The sequence below is a fragment of the Rousettus aegyptiacus genome, unplaced genomic scaffold, assembly GCF_014176215.1.
Source record: "Rousettus aegyptiacus isolate mRouAeg1 unplaced genomic scaffold, mRouAeg1.p scaffold_m13_p_6, whole genome shotgun sequence".
In the NCBI taxonomy this organism is placed as follows: Eukaryota; Metazoa; Chordata; class Mammalia; order Chiroptera; family Pteropodidae; genus Rousettus; species Rousettus aegyptiacus.
Window position 1 is genome coordinate 80,784,409 of NW_023416309.1, and position 23,706 is coordinate 80,808,114.

The window sequence follows — 23,706 nt, forward strand, 5'->3', positions numbered from 1 at the left end:
TAGATCACCACATCATTACTGTCCTCAGGATCTGTGAACCTGAAAAACTTTTCATTCAATTTCCTGTTATAATATTTAAAAAAGAAGAGTTTAAGAGTGCTACTTTTTTTGAATCTCTGCTTCTTAAGATAACAGGCTGGGTTAAAAAAGAATGGGAGTCAGTCAACAAACTCTTAATTTAACCTGAAAGTTCAGGGCAAAACCGTAAAAAGCCCCGGTCCACTTTTACCATTTTGTTTACTTTTTTTGCAGAGATGCTTTCCCTTCCTCTAGTATCTTTTAAATATAAAAGACTTAACTGTTTTAAATGTATGATTTTTACAAAGTGATTAAAACAGCCACTCCACAGAGATTTTTTTGTCACGCTTTAGTTTAGCAAAGTAAATTCTTTAGGGGAAATACATTTTTCACTCTACAAGTAAAACAGTTTTTCTTCACAGAAAACAAGCCAACCGACCAGGCTGACCTTTTACAAATTAACTTCTCTGAAAAATACAATTCCTGAATTTGAAGATTTAACAATATAGGTGTAGAAATTGAGAAGCAACACACACCACTTTATGATAAGGTTTCCACTTTGTTCTAGTAGAAATTCTCTAAAGTCTCAATCCCCAGCATAATGTCTCCCAGATGTCTCAACCAGTTGCCATGCCAACTAAAGCAGCTTAAATTAAATGAGGGCCTGAAAAGGCACCTGCATCACTCCAGGTCTGTTGCACATTAAATAAAGCTCTCTTGACAGGGACTCAGAGGTGCCATTAACTTGAACGGCAGCTATCTGATTATTGTTTCTGAGTAATCTAATGAGGGTCTCTAAACAAGAGGAAAAACTGGGTGCTCTTTCTCTCTCCCAGTCCTTCTAAATGGGACAGCCTCTCCAACAGCTGGTGCACCCACTGGGTCAATGACTTTGCTATGGCCTTTTAAGTTACCACTGGGTAAAGATAAAATATAGAACCAAAGTTAGGACTTTCAGGAGACTATTAACAGATTAACCATTTTCCCCTATTAAAACTTGTCATTAAAAACATGATCATAAAAAACACCCTGTGCATGGTATGCCAACCTCAGAGTGATTTGAACAGCCCTGCTATAAAATAAATTACTGTTGATTGCGGCAATTAGTTAAGTAGCTCCATGAAATATGGATTTCAAAAAGTACTGATTTGCTTCAGAAAAATGAATGATGCAAATTAACAATTAGAAATGTATAAGGGGTGGGGCATGACAGCTCCGATGCCTTAGGTGCTTAAGAGAAACAAATGTTTCTGTGTTGTTTTAAAGAGTTCATTTTGGGGGAGATGGTGGTGGTAATATTGATGTTTTAGAAGCTTCTTTACTACAGTGTCGAAAATAGCCCTTTTGCATTCTCAAATATTATTAATCCCTGGAGAAACACAAACTCAGGGTAGAGAAGTTATTTACCCAAGGTCATATTTCCAGTCTAAAAAACCAGGACTACCTTAGGTTTCCGGACTCCTAGTCCAGTGCTCTCTACCTCACCAAGCTGCTTCCAGCAGAAGCTTGCCTACTATTCCCATTTCTTAACAAATATCGCCACGGTTTACAGACTGAAATAAAAAAAAACGCTGAATTACTTTTAATTATGCTATAAGGAGATGGAAAGGAGAAAGGAAGCTAACTTTTTGTTGAAGATACTACGGGCCACTTTCTATGTCACCTCATTTAATCCTCATAATATCTAATTTGTTAATTCTCTGAGGCTGGGAGAAGTTAAACTTCTGACAGAGAGCTTGGATTCTAACCTAGGTGGTAAAGATTCTGAGTCCTGACCCTTTTCATAAAATTTTGCCTCACTTTGTTTACTATTAAAAGAGAAAAATGAAATTCATGAGACTTGACATTACTTTCACGTTGCAAAAACTAGGTTTCAAGGAAAAATAAAAAATTTAGTACATTAGTTGATGCAGCTTTTAGAATCTCTCTGCCATGTGTTTTCAAATGGAAAGTCACTCTCCTTCATTCTTCAACAAATATTCTGAACAGTATACCACATGTGAGACACTGTTCTAGGCACTGGAAATGCAGTGGTATACAAGACCGTCACTGCCCTCACTGAGTTTATAGCCTAACAAGGGAGATGAACAATTAAACAAGCAATTACAATACAGTTGCTCAAATTTTACAACAATGTTGATTGTTAATCTCATAAATCCCTTTAACATTACTTTGGAACGGAATATGCCACACTTGCCATCTGATAGTCAATAAAAATAAAAGCAAGAAAGAAGTAATCGGGAGATATTTTTCAAAGAGATAAATCTCTAAATTATTAGAATTGCTAAATTCCAGTGACTACAGAGATTTAAACCTTTAAACATGTAAAAAAAAAAAAAAAGAAAACCATCAAGATTTCTTCAGCTCCTACTGAATTTCTAAATTACATGCACATTCTAATTGGCAATTTAGCTATATCTGTAAAAACACAAACATATTTGGTTTCCAAAAATGGTTCACCTTAACATTTTTTTAAAGAACACATGAGAAATAATAATAAAAGCAATTAACATTTATTAAGTTCTCACTATGAGTCAGGCACTTTCTAAATGCTTTATGTGAATTATCTCAATGAGACCTCACAACATAGGTGGCAGGTTATTCTAAAGAACTAATTATTCTGAGTTTTAGTCTTTTCTTTTGGAAGGAACTGAATCCGAAGACATCTGAAGTAATTGCCCAAATCCACGCAAGTACTCTTCTTCATATCTTCTAGTATCTAAACTGTAGGTCTTCATTCCATCACTCCTAGGCCATACAAAACCTCAAATAACAAATAATTTCAGTTTGCTGAAGAATTATCCTAGTTTGCTGAAAATCATTTTGAGTCTACTTTGTATCACTTTTAACACAGTCACCTCATTTAACACTCATAACAACTTGGGATTACTCCCATGTAACTGGACTGAGGGTGAAGAAATATCAGGTTGACAGGCCAAATAATATTCCTTTTGCCAGCAGCTGAAAAATAATACAAAGGTTAAAAAAATCATAAAGTCAAGTTTTTCTACCTCATACTCTCTTTCCACCTCCTGAGCATTAACTTCTTTTAAGTCTTATTCTTTTCACCCTTCTTTAGTCAAATTACAAAACTAAAACTGACATTTTCTTGTACCTATTAATCATATATTCCTTATTTTTTTTTTAATGCATGAGGAAAACTTAAAAAATTAGAATATGTGTGTATATAATAGGGACCCCTGGCTAACTTTTTGTGTGTAGTGGGATAGAGTGGTAGGCTGGTAGCCCTTGCCATTGGAAAAAAAAAAAAAAGAGAGAGAGAGAGTCTGAACTAGAGATTGCTGGAAATATAAGACAAGCCTTTGGTGGGGGGTCTGAGTTGAAAAATATAAGTTTGGGAATCATTACTTAAGGCAATAAATAAATAATAATCTCTATTTTCTACTAAATGAAATCTGCCACAGATGGAATATTAATTTTGCTTTTGGTTATAATCTTTTCTTTGCATAAGTTTTTTTTTCATTAAAATTTTTTTTTTCTGTTTCTTTCTTTTATTTTGAAAATGTGGATACTGAAATTATGGAAGCATGTCACCATAAATGAGTTCAAAATTCAACCTTGACAACATGACATTCTTTAGAATAAAGCACACCAATATTCATTCTGTACAGTAATGCAAACCAGAGTTGTTAAGTGTATAGGGCCCAAATATAATATGCAGGACACCCTGCTAGACTCTCATAAAGGTTGCTTAAGAAGAAAATGTGTTCATGGAGGGCAGAGTTTAAAACCGGAAAAAACAAAAATAAGGAATTTTCTGGGGATCAAAGAAAAGAGGTGGGAATGTATTAGATATACCAGAAAGGCAGAGAAAAGGGAGAGGTGTTTAGAATTAAGAAGTTTTGAACAATTTTCTTTGATGCAAAAAGAATTATGGGAAAGAAGACTAGGAAACTAATCTAGAGCCTGGCAACACACAACTCAGTGGTGAGCCTTCCCTGACCTCGTGCTCCGATTAAAACCAATCTGTACTATGATCAATATTTGTTTAATCTACCTCTATGATGCTGTACCTATTTTGGGAAGTAATTTAAGAATGCATGATAATCAGCCCCATGCCAGAAAGCCTAACTACTCCAACTGTCAAAGGTAATTCTGCAGAAAAAACTACACAATCACCGCAGAAACAAATGCTGACACCAAATTCTGACCTTCAATTATGTGTAAGATGATTGAGTCTTTTTCTGTTTTTAGGATATTCATGATTACTCAAGCAGTCTCACTGGCTGCAGGAGTGGTGCCAACAGCATTTTTGTTTAACCATCATCATTAGCATCAATAAATACTGACTGGGCACCAAATGGCTGTAGAGAGCATGCTAACTCATTGACAACACAGAGGAAAAAGATAGATGCATGCAAGGCAAATTCAAAAGATTATAAAAAGACTGAGACTGATATGTAAAAATAAAATACAAAAACAAAGACGCAAAACCATTTTAAAAAACACGGCCATAGAAACTGGACAGAAAAACAGCTGGTATTGTGAGTTTTCTATATGTTAGGCATCCAACTTTAAACTTTTTTAGCCTCATGTATTCCTAATTACTCTAAGAAATAAGTCCGATTATGATTCTCATTATACAAATAAGCAAAGAGATTTAGAGAAGTGAATGAACTAGACAAAGGTCACAACTAGTATTCAGCAGAGTTGGCACTAGATCCCAGCCTTTGTTCTTAACCTGTGCTCTGTCTTTCAAAAGATGAACTAAACCTCAGTAAAAAGGGAAATGAAATAATTCTACTTCAGAAGAGATAAGGCCAGGAAGCTGATTTTTAACGTGAGGAGTTAAAAAGGATTTATGCAGTAGGAGGCAATGTAGTGTAGGTTTTGGAATCAAAGACCAGGTTAGAATCTCGCTCTGCCACTTACTAGCTTGATAACATTAAGCAAGTCAGATGTTATATGTGAATCACAAATAAATGCCAGGCACATGGTAAATAGGGATTACACAGTAGCTGCTATCATCATTATCATCACGGGAGTAAGAAAGCGTACTGACTTTATTAAATATCAATATGCCAGAGATATAGATTTGGCATTGTGCCAAATGTCTTACATACATTAATTCATTCATTCCTTGCAACAGCCCTTTGAGGAAAATTATTATATCCATTTATTATTGAGGAAACGGAAGCTTAGGAAAGAACATCGAATAACTTTTTCAAGATCGAAAAGGTAGTAAGTGGCAGGGGGTGGGAAGTGGTTATCAGGATTTGAACTCAGAGCCACCCAATATCAAAGTTCATGCCTTACCAAAATAACTGTGTTCTTATTTCTTCCCAACATTTCCATTCCCTCCCACCCCAGGAAAAAGCCAAAAGAATAGAAGTAAAAAAGAAACACAAAACAGGTACCCAATTTAAAAATCTCTTTTAAGTTACTGATCTTAAAAGGAAAGATTAGGCAATCTTAAAAGGATATCATTGCTGAAGAGGAAAAATTTATTCACTTATTAATTGAGGTCTCATGAGGTTTTGTTTGTTTTTGCACCACACAACAGTATGTCCATGACAGTTATACTCCTTCACATGAGGACAAAAATATTTTCTTAGGCCAAGATAAGTTTTCTATAGGGCATATTATTTTTGAGAGAGACATAGATTGGTTTTGGATAGACTAAAAACTCAAGGGAGCAATTAAAAGCCATAATCTCTGTGAGATCTCTGAAAAACTCCACAAAGGGGATCCCTGGTTTTGGTAAAGAGCTTCTAGTAATCTGAAGTCTTGAGCCCAGGGTAGCAAAAATTAGCTATCACATTGGTATCCCATAACTGATTAGTATTCTATATTTCTAAAACAACAAAAACACATACATAAAACAAACTTTGTTTGGCTCATGCATATTTCCTTTGGAAAAATGCCACTTTGAACTAATCCTATTTTCTACCATCTGGTTCTCTTGCTACCTCTAAGTGAGGAGAGAGGTACCAATAAGAGGAAAAGATTATCAATTAAACACATAATTATTAAACCCACCACCAATTGTACAATTCAGTGCTCTAAATTAATAATAATGATACTCATATATATATACAGAGAACTGATATAAGTAATATATATATGAGTTGTACTGTGGCTAAAATACAGATTTGTGCTAGTGTAATATAGGTCTATTAAGTTCCCTGCTCTCAAATAAATTGAGTTGGTAGCAGGAGACTCAGCTGGTCTATGAAGTGGCTAAAAGCCCCAGCGCTTCCCCAAATCCTCCAATTAAGGCAGGTCTAATATATTTAGTGGCTTCTGAAACCTCTGGGTCTCCACATAACATATGCCTGCTGGTTTTCTACCAACTTAAAAAAATAAAGCCTGAACAGTGGACTATAACAAAAGATCAAATAAATAGTCCTATGAGAGTTCCTAAACTCTCACACCTGAATTAAATATGTCTGGAGGCTAGTAATCAGAAGGTTAACCAGAAGGTTAACCAGAAGGTTAGGCAATTCAGGAGAATGATAATGGACTTCTAAGGCTTTTCAGCAGCTCAAATTAGGTGTGGCTTTGTTGTTATTCACTATTACCTTCTAATAATTGGGAGGCCTGATAGCATTTCATTCCCACCAGCTGGGACATTTTAGAGATATTTATTTTTAAGAGATGAAAAGACTGAATTAAAGCTTTAGATTTTGGCTTCACCTGGAATACAGGTGTTTCAGAGAGCTGGTGTGAATAAGTTGTTCCAGCTATGTACAGTGACTCTCTACAAAGTAGGGGGGAAAAATCCAACTGTGAGCTGGGAACTTTAAAACAACTTCAGGCTTTGCTAATACACTAAGGCCTGGGTAATCTTTATGTAGCCAGGAAAAGACTACTACTAGGGGATGTGACTACCACTGTAGAGCATAATGGGGAGTGGTTCTTGCGATGGCAGGCTGAAGGAGGAAATAGGTCTTATCTTTCTCATTAATAAGAAAGGATTAGTAAGGTAATGAAAAAAGCAGTAAGAAAGATAATGTGGATGCAGTCTGGAGAAAGGCTTGGAGGTACTAGGTGAGATGTACATGAAGTATTTTCTGGGAAGAAGGGACCAGGTAAGGGGCTATAAAGTACCGAGGTTAACAACCCATTCCTCATTAATAGTTTACATCTTATTTTAAAAATCTCTATAAACAGGCTAGGTTTGTTACAGAAAGGCCATTATAAGAGTCCATTTGTTTGTGAGTACTTGCTAATGCCATTGCTGGTAGTGGGCTTGACACACTTAGTGTTCACTAAAAAGTTCATAGGAGTTCCTATTGTCTTTCTGGGTCACTAAGTTCTACCTCAGTCTATCTTTCCATTCCAGTTTAATCCTCAAAATAACTCTATGAGATAGATATGATTATTATTCACCAGGAAATTGAGGCGCAAAGAAGTTAAGTAACTTGCCCAAGATCACACAGGTGGTCTAAAAGGGAAAGATAGGATTTGAATTTAGACTCCATGTTCTTTGCAACTACAATAGAGTTTCTTTCTCTTACCTCAAGCTAATAGAATATGCTGGCTAGGTAGGCCCTGAAACAATCATAAGGGTTTTAAAATAAATAAAGGATCTTGTTCCTGTTTCACGTGATAGTAAATCACTAAGTTCAAGACTGCTGCTGTGAAGCAGCAGAAAACTAAGAGATGATGACAGTATGGCAGGCAGCAGGAATAGAGGACACTGATTTTAGAATGCTATTAGGCACGCCACCAAGTGCACGATACTAAGGCTTTGTAGGGAGAAGGGAGACACTTGCTTGCCAGTTTCCTATAACGGTCCTTTAAGAATATGGGATGAGGATCAATTTTCCACATTCCCAAGTTCAGGCCTGCCAACCAGTCTATGACTTCATTACATAGTTTCTAGAGTAATAGAAACTGGAGGAATCTATAAACTATTAGGAATGAGTGCTTACTATGGATGATAAAGTGTTGTACAAATATAAGAAAACACAACCACATAAGCACTTCAATAATAGAGCTAATCACACTGGATAGCTCAAGTTGCGTATATATGTGAAAATCTGTGATATGGTCTTGTATAAAAAAAACTACCTATCAGGTTCAACAACTCTCGCCATCTAGGGTGCAGCACTGTAGCCAGCTGGCCCGCTTGCTCAAGTCTAAGAACACATTTAATGTTCTATGTGCAATGAAGACTGATGTATGAAGAACTATTAATGTGTTAAATCCTTTCAGATGACAAGATAAAAGTATTTAACTGCTTTAGCTAGATTGGGAGAAGAAAATGGAGAACCTATTGTATTATTTCCCACAGAATGAATATGGTCCAAAAGCTCTGAAAACATAACTTTAATCCCTTAACATTTTTACTAACTTCAGATAAGAAAAAGTAATTCATTCTTTCTTCCATTTCATATTGGGCAGAACCAACACTAAGTCAGATTATGAAAAAGAAATTTTGAAATTTTGGCTAGGTGGAGAGCCAGAGGAGAGAAAGAGCAATTAAGGGGATTATTTTATAAACTATATAAATGTCTAACCAATGTACTGTATACCTGAAACTAATAAAATAAAATTTTAAAATTATCAAGTAGGTGCCATATGGGTCAAGGGTTCTACAATCATTTTTTAAAAAGCCTTCCAGCTTTGTATGATACATTTTGGAACAAATATGAGTTAGATGATTTTTCCAAAAGGATACAATAAATTTTTGGTTTAATAAATTGTAGTATGCAGATCCTCAAGTCTGGCTCCTTGAGCCATGGATTCTGTTTTATGAAAGGAAAAGTCCAAGAATGGCAATTAAAACATGCTTAATCCCAAATAAAGCACACTGATTCTGAAATCCTGCCATTCCCATTTGAAAGAAGAAAATCTCACAACTATAAATATGCCAGCCTTAATAGTATCTCTTTCCTCATATTTTTTCCTTCCAAAAGCTGGTCCACAGAGGAGGGAAACCGAAACCTCTAATATGGAACTGCCTCTGAAATAAAAATGAGGGCATTAAATAGCATGGATAATGAAAATTTGGTTTATGGATATTGTCCATTTCAAACAATGCTTTCCACGTGAAAGAAAAACAGCAATATATCACAGAGAGAATTGCTTTCTCTTGTAACAAATGGTCAGCCTTAAATCTCATCATCTTCTTTGCAACAAAAAGCATAGACGCCTTCACAACCAGAAAAAAGATCCGTGTGTGTGCTTCAATTAGAATCACTGACCTTTTCTGTAGCATGCCTGTGCTTCTCTATAGAAATCAATGGGATAAAAGGTCACGTTGTTAAAATGTTTGAATACAACAATCTCTTTCCCAAAGGCAAATATCTTTTCTTTTTAAGGTAAACAATTTGCTATACAGAATGTTGAAAATTAAAGCTACCTTTAATTTGTACTTTAAAATTGACTAAAAAACATCAATTTCTACCAGAAAAAAGCCTGGAAAGCTGTCATTCTACATACTCTGGCATAGCCCAGAAGGTTCTGTTGGCTGAGTTTTTGGTACTAAGGCTATAAACACATATGCAATGAAACAGAAAGAGCATTCTAGAGAAAATGTTCTTATGTTAAACCTCAGCTCTCTTCTCCCCAGTGTCCTGGAGAAGGCAAAGGCAAGCTCTGTGTCTGTCAAATGTAGATGGTAGAGCCTGGTAACTACTAATTTTCCACCATCATAACCGTCCAAAGCAAATGTACATATACACAAACTCAAGGAATAGAAGCCAAATGAAATGACTGAAATATTCACTACTTTTTTTCTGAACATAAAAAAGGATATTTGAAAGAAGAGTCTCTACCTAGTTTAGAAACATTTTACCTAATTCATGAAGACAAGGGGAAAATTCTTCAATTACCTCTTGATTCAGAGGATAAAGGATGAACATTATCAGTCACATAAACTGCATCATGCTTCTTTCTGCCGACACAACAAACCTTTAATGCTTCCTTCAAGAGAAGTTCCCTCAAATTAGACCCAACTACCCACCTTTTCTGAATGTTGAAAAATTTACTTCCATGTCCAGACAATCCGGTTTCAAATGTCCTTCTACCTAACAGTATTTGAGAGCAATTTACTGCAGTCTGATCTACTGTAAAGCTGCAAGAATGATGTCATTAAAACTGAGAGTAGTTATGCTACCATCGACAACCACAAACAGCATTCTGAAGGGAAGACAAGCCTCTCTATATGCCAAGCTATAGATCCTTACTTACTCAGAGCTACAAGTGAATATCACAAGTGAAATTCATTCTTGGTTGAAAATTTTAAAAGACAAAATTATTAAAAGAAATAGTGAAGATTCAAAATATACACAGGACAAAAAAAAATCTAGGAGAATCTAGGAGAGGTATATCAGAAGTCTGTTTCTCAGTGCTTTTATGTCAGTTAAGAAGAGATAAAATGGTGGTCTATTTAAAGAGATCTGCCTCCTCTGTCAACATATTAGATCTATAATGTCAATTATATCTCAATAGTTGAAAAAAAAAAGATAAAATCTGACAGAGTACCTTAGCCATTTGTTCAGAGTACTCACTTTCTAACATTTATGGAATAAATGCTTTATTATACACTTAGATATGCCAACTATTAGCATTGTTCCACACTGCTATTTAATTAAAACATCTATGCAAAAAGGATTACATGGATGCACCAAAAGAAATCAGATATTGCCTAAAATTTTATGGAAAAATAAGAATAAGGACTAGAAATATTGAAAATATATTCTACTAATAAGTAACTATGGATTGATATAGGAAGGATTAGTGAAAATGTCTTATTCTTTGAAAATTCTAAGTTCCAGTTAAGTTTTCCAAACTTTTTTTGGGGGGGGGGGTGGTTGTAGGGGGATGGAAGGTGAGCAGAAGGGAGAGAATAAAGGCTGAGCAGTTTTTTTACTTAAGAAAATTTGATTAATAGCTCTATTTTAAAACTGATTACCTGGAATTATAATTATTTGAAAATTGTCAATCATCTCCATTGACACATGAACTCCTTAAGGATAACAGCAAAGGCTGTTATGCTTTACACTACCTGCTAGAACATCTTTCCTGAGGGTAAAGTTCTAAAGTTAGGGCAAAACGTGAACATTAAGTATCACCAAAAAAATCACCTAGAAAGATACTATGTTGGAGACCAATATGGCAAACTCTCATTAAATTCACCAGGACTGTGTCCTGTGGTATTGGAACAGAGTGCTGTTTTCTTTGATTGAACCCCATATGATACAGCCGGCTTGTGTTAAAAGGTCATCAACACCAGCATCACACTCGGCTTGGTGAAATGCTCTGATGATGGGAAGCCTATGGGAACTGAAATTACCCAAGGAGTAGCATATTCTTGATTCCTATCTTGTGTTCACTCTGGAAAATAAGCTAAATGAATAGAATTGAAAATAAACTAATTTTCTCTTTTTTATTCATGTTAAAAACCATGTTGCTTGCATATGCTTCAGTTTCAATGCATGATTCTAACTCTACTGTAAATTCAAAAACTCACCATTCAAAGAATGAACGAAACAAATTTTGGGTGATTAGCGCAAGGCTCTGAGTCAAACTTTCGATACCTCATTTATGAATCCTGCCCTTTCCATTGTTGATGTGTCAGAATAAAATAAAGGTGGGACTTTCTACCTAAAATATGACATATTTTGACTTTCTTAAGGCTTAAACAGAAGATGAATTAGATATCTTGAGGTTTTTAAAGATTTGTAGGTCACAGTTAATTTAGTTGTCAAAAAGCATTTATGATGGATTTACATGAAGAGGATCAACATGATTATGGGGAACATGGTCTTCATCTAAAGAGCTTTTAAGTAGAGGAGTAAGCTGCTTCCTCCTTGCCTACCCTTTCTCCAGGCTATGGTTGGGCCTACTGCTATTGCTCAAAGACCTCTCCTTTAAAAATGTACACTCCAGAACCAAATTGCATAGTCTTTTACCTTTGTCTTTTCTAGCAAATCCTATTTTAGCTAGATGACACAATAGCTGGTTCATATTTGCATATTTAAAGTCCCTCAGGTGGTAACTGATAACTTCAACACTCATGCTTTAAATCACTCCAGTGCTTTAGCCTAGTGGATCTCAATTGTGAGGGCATTAAGATCACTGGCCACAACTTTCAAAAATACTAGGACATAACTCAAACTAATTAAATCAGAATCCCTGGGATATAGGATCAGGGCATCTGCATTTAAAAAAATGCTCTCTAGATATTTTTAATTGCAGCCAGGGTAAAAATTCTCTACCCCTCAGTTTCTTGATTTTCTGGTTTAGAAAAAAAGTGCAGCTCATATAGGAATGCTACGTTTTCTGGGGTTTGACATTTTCAGCAATCAAACTACTAAAAACAATGCTATAAGTAGAATGATGTCATTTGTTTCCAAAGACTATCAATATACTAGAGTGATGCAAAAATAATAAAAGCGAGATATTTCATGGCAAATTTTGGGAGTAAGGTTAGGACTATAATCTGTGAGTTATCTCAGGGCAAATGGGAAATAGGTTAACCATCTGAACTCTACAGACTTTCATTATCATGTTCCTTCATCAACCTCGAACCATGGCTCTGCTTTATATCTTGAAGTGATACACCTTGTTCTAACTACAAATTCCTTTCTTGGAACACAATCTCCATATTCTAACGACACCAATAGTCCTGCTGAACCTACTCTTTGCTTTCATCCCAACATATTGTCTTTGGATCTCACCTCTCCCCTTTCTCAGAGAACACCAAGTCCTCTTCTGATTTCAACTGCTTCTCTTCCAATATGGCCAGCCATTCTGTAATGTTCTAGGTAGCCTGCCAGACTGAAGCATGATAATGTTTTCCAATCAATTAGAGCTGGTTTCTTTTGGATTAAATCTCAGTAGGCTCGAAGTAATTAAGTGCCAAATTGTTTTCATACAGATTTCCAAAGAGAAGAAACACAAAGTATAAAATGAAAAATACAATCTTTTAATATGCTAAAAGTTCAGCTCAGAAAAATACATAATCTTTCTTAATTTATATTAAAGAACACATTTTCTAGGTTGACATACTTGATTTAAAAAATATGAAGACACAAAAGCTCGATGATAGAGGTTGTGGTAGTTTATTGCTCCTGCCATACCTGCTCCTGCTAAATCTGTTGCACACTGTAGATAGATTTGTAAACAGTAAAATCTAGACTTTTGTCTTTTTAAAAGTTACTTAAGGATTTACATAAAGAGGCTTGGTCTTTCAAAACCCTAGCTCAATTTTTGGAGGGCACTAATATGATTATTTTATTACAGTTTCAGGGGAAGACATGATTAACTACATGATACTATATGCTGATATGTCTATTGTACAATTGATTACATTAAAATGCTCACAGATCTCAAACTTTCTAAAATTAAATATTTAATTAGTTTAAAAGACATCTGGTTTAAAATGTTTACCTGGAGGGGGGTGGGGGAGAATGTTTACCTACTAAAAGTTACACATGCAATATAACATCCCAATATTCTGGTCTTAGAAAAAGTGTAATAATGTGGTACTGTATATGTAATGGAAGATTATTTATTTCCCTTTATAACTGAAATAATATGACATAAATTTTTGACTCTATAAACGGACTCATTTATCAACTAAATATTAAAACATGCATTAGATGCACAGCAATATATTTAGAATTTACCTAAAACGAGAGCCTCAAATAGACCTCAAAAAGTTTCTTCAAAGCACAATTCCATGATCATATATTTAAAACTCAAAATATTACCCATTCTGAAATCTGCAGACACGACAATCCTCCAAAAAAACCCATCATCTAAAAACACATGTAATACCTATGCCATATTTTCTAAGATACTACAGAGGAAGCTGCTGATAGATGGATAATATATAAAGTTGAAATCAAATAGTAACTTGAGATTCTATTAAACTGTCGATGTTTTTGTGCTTTAGGTATTAACTTGTCCTCTTTTACAGAGAGAAATAAAAGAAAAAATTAGTTTTGCTTTGGCTACAACAAACATATTTGTATTAAAAAGCACAAGACCCAGAAAACTTCCTGTCTGGGACAGAATCAGCAAAGGAAGAGTTCATATATAACTAAAGAATTTCTTACTTTTCCATTTAAAAATTTTTAGTATCTTGTACTCCAAACTAAATCATGCCTTCCTAAAAAGTCTTTAATCCTATGATGGTTATAGGTTTAATTCCTTTTTATGTTAAAAGGATTCATTGTTTTCCAAATGGCGTCACCACTGGAAAACACTCCCCCGCCCCGAACATTATTCTACATATAGCTAAAAATTATACAATAGAAAACAAGAACACTGAGGTTTAGTTTGAATGATTTTTCCCATCCGTATCCAGCTAATTACTGTGAAAGCAACAAGTATCAATTTTTAATCTGAAAGTAAAAAATTAAATAAGAAAGTAAAACTTTTAAGTAAATGGTACACCAGAGGGTTCCACAAATATTTTATGGCAAAGTCTTTTATTTAAACATTCATGAACAATTTTGGGGAGAGTCATTTCATAGAAACATTCTGCTTATGAAATGGGCTGAAATCAGCTACCAACAGCTACTATATCACCTATGCCACTCTTGGTTTTAAAGCATAACTATTCTACCTTTTCCTCTGTTGTGCAAGTATTTGAAATAATAATGAATCGAGGATCTTCCAGACTCTATTAGATTATGGTCAATAAGAAGTGACTGAGAACTTCTAGCTTACAGAAACACACAGGGTTTTTAAAGAATGACAAACCCAATTACACAAAACTAATACCTCACATAAACAATTCATGCTTGAACTATAAGACAGAAAATGGATAAAATGAATCCGTTAAGTATGCATGAAGAGAAATGAAATATATTTGGCATTTATTATATATACCCACGTTCACCAATTATCTTATATGAAAACATTCTTTGCCCACAGAAGGACTATGTGCAATAAAGGCTTAATTCAGCAGATGTGGGTTACCCAAACCCTACATATTACCAAGTCTTTAGGACTGGCCCCTGACCAGCTCCTAGGAAATAACATTTGCACTCTTGCAATATTTTGCTTCATAAGAGTCTCTTAGTACCTGGTGCTTTGGCTACAACACACAGTTTATGCTAACAATGTGATTAAGGTGCACACCTGTTTTTGTTCACCTGGGCCTTGGTCCAGCTGTATTCATTCAACCACTGTTGTGGAGAAAGGTGGATGGTCGGAGACTGAGTAGCTAAGGTCAGTCCCTTGGGCTTCCCTGACTGACTTCCAACAAAAACCCCGACTCCAAGGCTCAGGTGAGTTTCCTTGGTTAACAACACTTGCCTGTGTTGTCATAAATTGTTGCTGGGAGAATTAAGCAATATGTATGCAATTCCATTGGGAGAGGACAACTGAACTTTGTGCCTGGTTTCTCGGGGACTCTTATACACCCTTTTCCTTTGCTGATTTTAATCCGTATCCTTTTGCTGTAACAAACTGCAACTGTGGTGGAACGCCTTTCCTGGGCCCTGTGAGTCCTTTCAGAGAATCACTGAACTTGAGGATGATCTTGGGGATCCCTACATAGCTTATAATACAGTAAAATTGTTATTCGATAAAGAGAATTTCTTCTAATTTCAAGGTGTGGTCAGCAACTTTATTTCTAAAAAGGGAGAAATAGTATTATACACTCAAAGGAACACCTTCTAGCATGTGGATTCCTTTACCACCAATTAAAAGAAATCATTAATGCTTTCTCCTCAGTTGCTACTACTGACTTATAATTGAGGAAAAAAATTCTTCTATCTTTAGGTTAATCTGGTACTTTTTTTAAAAAGGCCATCTGGCCTAGCCTAAGACCTCAGGTATACAAGACACTCTTTTCAGCCAGGAGTCAGTGAAGGGCCAGTCATTTCTTTGGAATGTACAGGGTTGGAGCACCCTAACTCCAATGAATTAACCCTTTACAAAGGAATTAATTTCATAAAGGATTCATGAATTAAAATATCACCAAAGATTACTGTATTCAAGAGCTTTTGGTTTATCAGATCAAAACATCCCAGCAGTGCTGATCAGTCACAATTTTGTCTAATAAGATTTCCCAGTTCCCTAGTCAGCTTAGTCATTCTCTTTCCCTTTGGGAAGCTCTTAATTGTTCCCAGTTACTAAGGAAATTATCGAAGATAATTGTCTAGTATGAAATTACCTACCACCTCTTTAAGAATGAGACTTTCGTTTATCTCACTGCTGAATCAGAAAAAGTATCTTGCTATTATACTGGTGTCCATTCTGAGTCACAGGCCTAGTGTTAATAAAAAGCCTTGAGTGGATAAACAGTTGTACTATCATGAGCTCACTGACCTCAATGTTTAGGATCTAGTCTTTCATTTAAAGCTTTACCAAGTGTAGAATGGTAAATGGTGATGCTTTGTCAAGAATGCCAGAGGGGCTAACTTATGTCCTAATGTTTTTCATGCACAGTCCCAGGAGCTATTATCAGGCATTAAAACCTTTATCCTTTATCCTGAGACAACCATATATGTAGGAGTCAAAATTAAGACAATAGAGTCAGACTGCCTGGAATTGAACCTAGATCCCTAGAACTTACTAGTTCTGTCATCTTGGTCAAGTTTTTTTATCTTTTGTGCCTCAATTTCCCCTTCTGTTAAATAGGAATAATCACAATACCTCCCCAGATGGATGTTATAGGGATTAAATAAATGCATATGTGTACAGAACTTAGAATTGTACCCTGCCTCTCATGTGAGTCATGGCTATTACTAACACCATCACTACCACTATTATTCCACGGAACTTGGGACATTTAACTTACATTATCTCTTTAATTTTCACCTTACCCAAAGTGGTAGAAAAAAAGGGCAGAAGTATCCTCTTGACTGACAGGCAGTTGTTATATAGTGACATAAGCACTTTACTGAGATCCACTACAACATAGCTGCCTCACTGGTTTTATCTGCAAAATGGAGATGGTAATAACCTATCTCATAGGACTGTGTAGGGATCAAGCAAAATATCTGCTCAGATGTCAGGATAGATTGATAATACCTGGTAAAATTACCTGGTTCCAGGTACCCAACCACTTCTGCAAGGATGAGATTTAATACACTTCAAAGCATGACTCCCGAAATGTGCTAAATAAACAAATTAATAAAAAATGGTCCCCTTCTTTTCTATTCCCTGGTTAGGATACATTTCTTCAAAATAGTCAATGTGTGGAGGTTGGAGTATGTCAAGGGCAGAGAGTACCTGAGAAAAGGGGGAAAAAAAGTCAAATTTAGAGAACTAAAAAAGAAACAACATATGACATATATGCATGTAAATACTATTAACAATTTAATGATTTAAGGTTTAGTTACGACTGCCCACTAAAGTTAACTAAATTTATCAGTCAAGAAATAGTTGTACACTTTAAGATGAGTTTGTAAACCTACTATCTAAAAAATAATTCTACCTAAACCAAACGAGAGAGGCAACTGGGTTATACCACATGCTACCAGAACCCCTGCATAGGAGAGTGTTGGAAAGAAATGCCCTATTTTTTTAACAATTGGTGCTGCTCTCAAAGTATGAGGAGCCACACCTACCATTCATTCTTTTATTCCTCTGTTCAAAAAATGTTTACTAAATGCATTCCATCTGGAAGGCACTGTTGTAGGCTCTCGGGTTAAACAAATTAAACAAATTAGATATTAAACAAATAGTAACATAAATATATAATTATGATATTTATTATTATGAAAGGAAAAAGTAAAGAGGAATGGTGAGAAAACACTTCCCTGAAGTCACACTACTCTAAGAGTGGAAGGCTGAACAGGAGGAGTTGGTCAGGCAGAGAATAGGCACTGAGGCAAGTAAGAACCAGGAAGATTCTAGAAACAGAAATGCCAGTGCTTACGGAACTTAGTGGTTGGGAAAAAAATAGAAGAGAAAGGCAGGTGATATATTACACAAAATTTCTTTAAATTATGTTAAGCGTTTTGAATTTTATTCCAAGTACAAAAAAAGAAGTCACTAGGGTGGGGGAGAAAAAAGACTTTAAGGCATCTGAAACGCAAGTTCTTTATAAAAGTAGCATACTACCAATGTCACTTCTGCCACTGAAACGAAATGAATAAGCCTATTTCCCCTACCAGCTGTCTAGCTACTCTTTCAAGTCTCATTTATGATGTCACACCTAAGAATGTGAACATATCTTGATAACGAGAAGTACCAGGCTCAAAGGATATGGAAGAAGTTATTTAACAAGAAATAAATTGTGTAGTGGTACAAGTTCAAATTTTTTGATCCTCAGCTTAGTTTATTGAGAAAAAATTTTTTTTTCGTAACAGAATTTCGAACATAAAAGAATACATATAAAGAATACACATGTAATCAACACCTGGCCTTAGTAGTTATGTATACATGGCCATTCTTGTTTCATTTATACCCTTCACGCTCCCTATATAATTTTGAAGCAAATACTAGATTTATTTCAGCCACACATCAGTATCTCTAAAAAATAAAAACTTTAAAATAATTGTAAAATGAAAAATTTAATTTTTAATACTATTGAATATCCAGTGCTCAAATGTCCAGTTTCCTTCCTTCTTTCATCCCTCCCTCCCCCCTTCCTTTTTTAAGTTTGTTAGTCAAAGTTGGGAGCTAAATAAGACTTATACAGTATGACTGATTTAAGTTTTAACCCATAGATGTCTCCGCCATCCCCTTTTCTTTCTCCCTTGCATTTACATGTGGAAGAAATCTTGTTCATTTTAAAAGTTACTCTTTTTTCAGCCAAGCATTTGTCATTTTAAAATTTCAAATTAAACTAAAACTTCCTGTAATGAAAAAGCCTTCACTTACTTTAAAACCAGTTAAAGGTTTTAAAATAGTTTGGATGTTTTATAAAGGACATATATCTTTCCTTTCTGAATTAAAGTGTTTATACTCAGAATCTTGGTACAAATGGGAAATAACAGATTTTCCAGTTTCTTCAAAGAATAATTTTTATCATATAAAAGATAAATTATTTCATTTCTATATTTAAAAAAACCCTATAATTAGCCAGTGTCACAAATTCATGTAAATTCATTTCTCATTATGTGATAGAACAATTTTTAGCATGAATATCTGATGCCTGAGGAAGGTAGTTAGAAATTAGTGTTTTACTTGACATCTTTCGGACTCAAAACTCTGTATCTGAACAACATACATCCTGTCTTGCAGGAAAACAGAATGCAATGAGTGACAGCGTCCATTAGACAAAGCTATTTTACACTTCAAGTCTATCTGCTATAATTAGAGGGTATCTAGAGGAAAGTGACAACCATATATTTAAACCTTGATAGAGAAGAATGAAGCTTTCTTACTCCAAATTTGATGAGGCTTTTTGTAGAAAAGCCATAGAAAACAGGGTTAGACATTTGCACTAAAGCATTTAGCTGTGATTGTTAGCTCCAAAGAAGCAATATTTTAAACTCTGCCTGGAATTTTTTAAACACCTGTTGTTTTTTACTCCTGTTCTTTCTACCTAAAAATGTTATCAAAGGATGGCATTCAAAAGTATTTTGAGGTGGCAGAAACAGTGCTAAGACCAGTAGAAATGATCCAGGAATCTCAGAAGTGAGTAACTGAGAATAGTAGGAGAGTTTCAAACTCCAAACTTCATGTTTGACTCCCTATTTAAATAGCTCAAGTCCTTCTATATATGACTCTACTATTATTTGTGGGAATAAAGTGTGTTAGATTAGCCTTATGATGTAAATATAGGAGGATGGCTGTAAAGACTTTGACATGTAAAAAACAAAAACAAAAACAGTGTACTCCAAAATACCACCAATTCTTCAAAGGATCTCAAACACAAACACACACACACACACACACACACACACACACACACACACACACAAATTAAAAAAAAATAAACTAAAGCTTAAATAATGGTCATTACCAAACAGTGTCTCAGCACATTTCTCAAATCTTCTACAAAATAGACAAAAGCTCATTATGGTAGCTGCTTTTTGGAATTTTAACCTGTGTGATGTTAGAAGATTCATTATAAACTGGTTACATGATGAGTAAATGACTTAGTTTTTTTTTTTTTTAGCCAGTCCTGTATCAATAAAACAATTGCTGTGAATAACCTCAATTCTTAATATAGAGACTAGAAATTTAGCTGTATATATAGAACTGAGTTAAATCTCATATTAGCAAAGGAACTACTCCCTTCCCCTTCTCTCAAATCCCCAGTACAATTTAAGTTCTTTAAGGCAGAAACTATATTTTTATGATTATTTTTTTTTAGAGTTGTAACATATAGTAAAGTACACAAATCCTAGGTGTATAATTCTATTATTTTTTTACAAAGTATATATGATAAATTTTTACTCCATGATTAAAATCTAGATCAAGAAATCAAGCATTCCCAGTCAAAACCCCTCCTGCTCAGAGGTTACCAGTAATCTCATTTCCATCATCACTGATTTTTCCTGTCCTTCAACTTTAACAAATAAAATTTTGAAGAGTACAGTCTTCATAAGACTGGCTTCTTTCACTTACTGTTATGCCTATGAGATTCCTGGTTGGGATTACATTGAACATATAGTTTAACATGGAGAGAACATGCCTTTTAACTATAAGTCCAGGTTGATGTGTAGATCAGTGGTTCATCCATTTTATTGATGTGTAGTATACCATTATATGAATGGAATAAAACATAATGTATTTATCCAGGGTATCAGATAACATCTGGGTGTTTCCCATTTCTAGGTATTATGAATAAAGCTTCTATAAATATATTCATGTATAGGCCTTTTGGTGGATATATGCAATTGTTTTGTCCTGAGTATGGCAAGGAGTAGAACTACCGGGTCATTGGGTAGGTGTATATTTAGCTTTAGAAGATTTCAGTTTTTCTAAGTGTTTTTACAAATTCACACTCTCATCAGCAATGATAGCATTTCAGTTGATTCACATCCTTGCCACCATTGGGTATGGTCAGTCTTTTTGATTTCAACCATTTTGATGGATATACAGTAATATATTATTGTAGTTTTAATTTAAATTTCTCTGATGACTAAAAACTTTGAGCACTTTGTCACATGCTTACTAGCCATTTGGTTATAGTTTTTTTGTGATATTCTTAAGTCTTTTTACTTATGAGCAAAAATTATTTGTAAGAAGCTCTTTATAAATAACATATATGTTTAGATACAGAATTTAAAGTCTGAAAAATGTCAAGTAAAATATGTATTCCTAATGAACTTCCTAAAACACTAAATATTTATTTTTAAAATTGTTTTATTATATTGTATATGCTGAAAACAATTTTTTTGGATACCTGTCTTTGATCGTCTTTTCATTCTTTTAACTTTTGATGAGCATTCATTCTTAATGTTAACGGTGCCCAGTCTAACAATCTTTTTTAAAAAAGTGGTCAGTGCTTTCCTTGTCCAGCTAAGAAATCGTTGCTTATCTCAAAATCATGAAGGTATTTTCCTATGTCTTATTATAGAAGCTTTATTATCTTACCTTTCACATTAAGTCTATGATCCATTCTAAATTAATTTATGTATGTTGTGAAAGAGGTTTTTCATATCCTGTTTTTCATATAATTCCTGATTACTGAAGTGGCCATCTATCTATTTCCCCAACGGACTGGGGTATCGGCACCTCTTTTGTTAATCAGGTGAACATATATGTGTATGTCAGTTTACAAACTCCCTGTTCTACTCCATTAATCTATTTGTCTAGCCTGGTGCTACCTTAATTACTGTGGCTTCATATGTCTGGAAGTGTGAATCTTCAACTTTGTTCATCTTCTTTGAGATTGTCTTGAGTATTTAGGACTTTTCCATTTTTATAAACTTCAGAATGTTTCTCAATTTCTATACATACACATAAACAAAACCCTGCTGGGATTTTGGCTGGGATTACACTGACTATCTAGTTCAACCTGAGAGAATATGCCTATTAATAACAATGAGCTTTCCAATCCATGAAAATGAAAGGCTGTATTATTTTAAATGTATCAAGAATGTGCCCAATACCATAAATTTTAGGCACAGAGTACACAAAACCAAATTTACTCAAAAGTAACCTAATCTACAACATCCTTTGCCTTTTCACACTCCTTAGCAGCAGAAGCATCAGCATTAATAATGTCTACAGCTAAACAGTATGTTTGATTTGAGAAGGGTCCTATTGGTCCCATACTGATATGATTCTTTATACTATTTATGAACCCAAAGAGGCCTTGAGTTAGGTTAGACTATACAAAGGAAAATGAATGACCCTTCTTTGGTTCCACTAACTCCTCACTGCTGCCTCTACTCCTCTCTAGAGCAGTCCAGCACTAAAAGACTGGGAAAAAGCAACTTCAGGAAAAAGTTCACTGAGATTTCTTTTTCTATTATTTTCATTCGTTTACTCACTCTCTTAATAGACTGCCTACCGTGTGCTTAATGCTATTGCCCAAGGACAAGAAAAAGCTCAAGACTTGTAATAGAGGAGTTCTTAGCAGAAATCAGTGGGCCATAAGGGGGCTCGGAATGAGCTTTAGAGGACTAGTGAAAGCCTAAAGTGACATAAAAATTCTGTGTATGTGCATTTTTCCAAGAAGGTTCATAGCTTTCATTAGATTCCCAAAGGAGTATAAGATTGAAAACACTGAATCGTTCCTTTTCCATGTTGATAATATGACAATTATGTGTGGGTACACACATGCACAAAGGTAGGTAAAGAATATTTTTCCAGATTTTATAATAGCTCAGATTCCGGCTAGACAGTAGTGATAAGCCTAAATGACATCTATCTTTGGAAAGTTAAACCCATTTCTATTTCTCTGAAGTTACATCAAGGTGAACCTATCCTTTAAGATGATAAACAACCTGTTCTTTAAGGGGAGGAAAAATGTGTGTATCTCAATCAGTCAGATCACCTGAAATCAATGAATCTGATACAGTGACTTGGTAGGTTATGTTCAAAAGAAAACCCGAAGCCTCCCAGGGCTCTGCGGCTATTCTCTGACATATAAAAAATCATCCGAATTGAAATCTGACCTTCCTACATCAGCCAGGTTAATCTTTCTAAATGTCATTTGTATCATGACACTCCTTTCTTCTATTCAATCAAATCTTAATCTCAAAAGAATCATTTTAAGTAAGGTTTATCTTCTCCATTTTAAAATAATCTTTGAGCTTCTAAGTCCACAACAATTTCTCTCTTTTCCTTAATTTTATGGTAGTTTTCTGGCAACATTCATCTGAGAAACTTAAAAAAATACAGCTACCTGGGTCTCAACCCCAGAGATTCCAGTATGCCTGGCATGTTTAGGTTTATCCAATTTAGTATGTCTGGGATGAGACCCATGAATCTACATTTTTTAAGGTTTACCTGGTGATTCTAATACACTTCTAGGTTTGGTTTCCCAGCTTTTTGCTACTCAGAGAACACAAACTGTCCTGGATTAATGTTTAACCATGCAGGCAGTCTTTCCACAGCACTGTTATCATAGTATTTATCACATTACTAAACTCCTTGGAGGTAGAAACCCTTAGAAGCTAACGTAGTTTAGAGATATAGGATGTGTACAATAAAAGTTTATAGAATTAATGAATATGGACTCTCAAGTAAGACAGATTTAGATTCCAATCTTGTACCACTTTGACCCTGGGCAAGTTACTTAACTCTAAGCTTTGGTTTACTCTTCTGTAAAGCCCTATCTGACAAAATTTTTAAGGATTAAATGAATTAATGTATATAAAGCATCTAGCACACTTCCTGACACAT

The 23,706-nt window shown here is 34.8% G+C and overlaps 1 protein-coding gene across 1 annotated transcript in view; it reads right to left on the reverse strand.

The window, feature by feature from the left end:
- The window catches only part of NLK (nemo like kinase), a 129,967-nt gene that overhangs the window by 30,544 nt on the left and 75,717 nt on the right, over positions 1-23,706 (reverse strand). The window contains exon 3 of the mRNA XM_016119155.2: positions 17,129-17,184. Within this exon, the coding sequence (XP_015974641.1) occupies positions 17,129-17,184 (56 nt within the window). The remainder of the gene's footprint in view (positions 1-17,128; positions 17,185-23,706) is intronic.